The sequence below is a fragment of the Echinops telfairi genome, unplaced genomic scaffold, assembly GCF_000313985.2.
Source record: "Echinops telfairi isolate 266 unplaced genomic scaffold, ASM31398v2 ScPeMD7_7412;HRSCAF=8450, whole genome shotgun sequence".
NCBI classification, from domain to species: domain Eukaryota; kingdom Metazoa; phylum Chordata; class Mammalia; order Afrosoricida; family Tenrecidae; genus Echinops; species Echinops telfairi.
Genome location: NW_022111312.1, coordinates 3631336 through 3633496, shown reverse-complemented (window position 1 = coordinate 3633496; position 2161 = coordinate 3631336). Strand labels below are relative to the sequence as shown.

Below are 2161 nucleotides of genomic sequence, written 5' to 3'. Positions count from 1 at the left end.
TGGACCCCATCGGGATAGTTCTTAAAGAGCAGGATGCTCAAGGCAGACATTTTTAATCAGTGAAGCTATACCAGTGTTGGGTTTGAGGAAAACTTCAGGGTGCGATCCGGTTGTTTGAGGGCTTCGTAGACGTCTTTGTGCCCCTCAAGGTCCTAAGTCCAACCCTGGGTGTAGCTGTCTTAATATGCCCGGTTGTGGAGGCAGTGCTTGGTTGGGCTCAGATTTGCGTGGGTCTGCCTCAGATGTGCCCAGCACACAGGGCCCATGACAGGTCCAGAAGGTGGGGGGACTCCTGACTTCGGGGTCGGTGCCTGTGGGCCTCGGGGGGCGGGCTTCTGCTCGGGACTCGCTCCTCATTGGCTCTCTGCTGCCAGAGGGGCGAGGCTTAGCGTCCACTCGTCCAATGAAAATTGCGTCCGGGTGACTCGCTGGCTGAGTTCGCGGGGTTCTTGGGAGGATGCTTTAAAGACAAGAGCTGAGAGGACACCCTCCAGCCGCCTGGGAAACTAGTAATAAACTAAACGTGGGCGCGTGTGGAGCGCTCACTACTGCCAGGTCCCCTGCTGAGAAGAGCTGCACCCCGCCTCACCGTTGGATTCTCCCAATTGTTGAGCCAAGTGCTGGCACCCCTATTCTGATGAGACTGAGGTCACTCACTCACTGCCACCAAGTGCATTCCAACCCATAGGAACTGTATAGGACAGAGTAGTACTGCCCTTGTCTGCCTCCCAGGCCGTCACTCTTTATGGGAGCAGGAAGTGCCCTGCTGACCACAGGGCTTAACCCTTAACCACCAGGCCACCAGGGCTCCCTGACTGAGGCCCGGAAGGGAGCCTGACCATGCAACTTGTGAGTGGCATGCTGTTGTAGAGACCAGATGAGACTTGACAACCACGCTGTGTACCCCCCCTGGCCTCGGTAGGTGCCCGACACACATTTGAAAATGGAGAAGCTGCAAGCAGGCAGAAGTAGTGGGACATGCCAGACAAGGGGCACAGACATACATAGTGGTTCAGACCCCACTGTTGAGCTCTGCTGGTTATGGATGTTGATGGTGGTGTGTACAGACTCTGACTCACCGCAACCCGTGTGACAGTCACAACAGTCAGCAGTTTGAGCCCACCAGGCACCCTGATGGGGGGAGATGAGGCTTTCAGCACCTGTAAAGATTAACAGCCTTAGAGGCACACAGGGGTCATTCTGCTGTGCCCTGTAGGGTCCCCAGGAGTTGGGATCGACAGGGTGGCAGTGAATTCCTCAAGGTCTGAGAAAGCTCCCCCAGGCGGTACCTGGTTTGGACTTGGCTTGAAGAGTGGTTTGAAGCCAGGGTGGGGAGGGAGAGGCCGTCCAGGGTGGGGTGGGCTGACAAGGGGGGGGGGTTGTCCTTGGGCCCAGGAGACCTTGGGACAAGTTGTATCTCACACACAGTAGGTGCTTTGGTTGATCCCTTAGAGGTTTACATTTTGAGACTTGTGAATGACAGGCGCGGATGAAGTTGATGGAGATGATGATGGTGATGCCCCAGCTGTGCTGCGCCCTTGCTCTAAGCTTTCCACTTACCCAGTTAAATCTTCACAACCACCCCGAGAGACAGAGATGCCTCCTCAGCCCCGTTTTTGACGTGGAAACCGAGGCCGAGGGAAATGAAGACATTTGCTTGGGGTCCCCCAATGGTCATTGTCAGAGCCCCAGGAGGCGTGCCTCCTGAGCCTGGCTTCTGAGTCTCTGGCCTCTCTGGCCCAGTCCTGGGAGAGTCAGCTCACACAGAAGTCACATGATCTCTGAGGAGAGGCACGGTTTGTGTGGGGGACAGACTGGCCACAGAACAGCTCCTCCGCTGCCCCCCAGCGGTCTGACTTTCCCTCTCCTTTTGTCCCTCCCAGCTGGGCCCCGGCCGGCCCCTGCCTGCCTTCCCCACCTCAGAGTGTACCTCGGACGTGGAGCCGGACACCCGGGAGATGGTTCGAGCACAGAACAAGAAGAAGAAGAAATCCGGAGGCTTCCAGTCCATGGGTGGGTGAGCTGATGGCCTGGGAGGGGGCAATGACAATGGTTCATCATACCCTCTGCTCTTGGTTACTACTGTCTGCCCTGGGCCTGGCATGTGGGGGTGGTCGGCAGGCCGAGGTAGCTGATGTGAGCATTCAGGGCAGGGGCTGCC

General features: G+C 57.3%; 1 protein-coding gene across 1 annotated transcript in view; it reads left to right on the top strand.

Annotated features, from left to right (window-relative positions):
* Window positions 1-1489: 1489 nt before the first annotated feature.
* Window positions 1490-2161, top strand: part of DDX54 (DEAD-box helicase 54) — an 11123-nt gene continuing 10451 nt past the window's right edge. Inside the window, exons 1-2 of the mRNA XM_045296699.1 lie at window positions 1490-1513; window positions 1884-2019. Coding sequence (XP_045152634.1) covers window positions 1490-1513; window positions 1884-2019 — 160 coding nt within the window. The remainder of the gene's footprint in view (window positions 1514-1883; window positions 2020-2161) is intronic.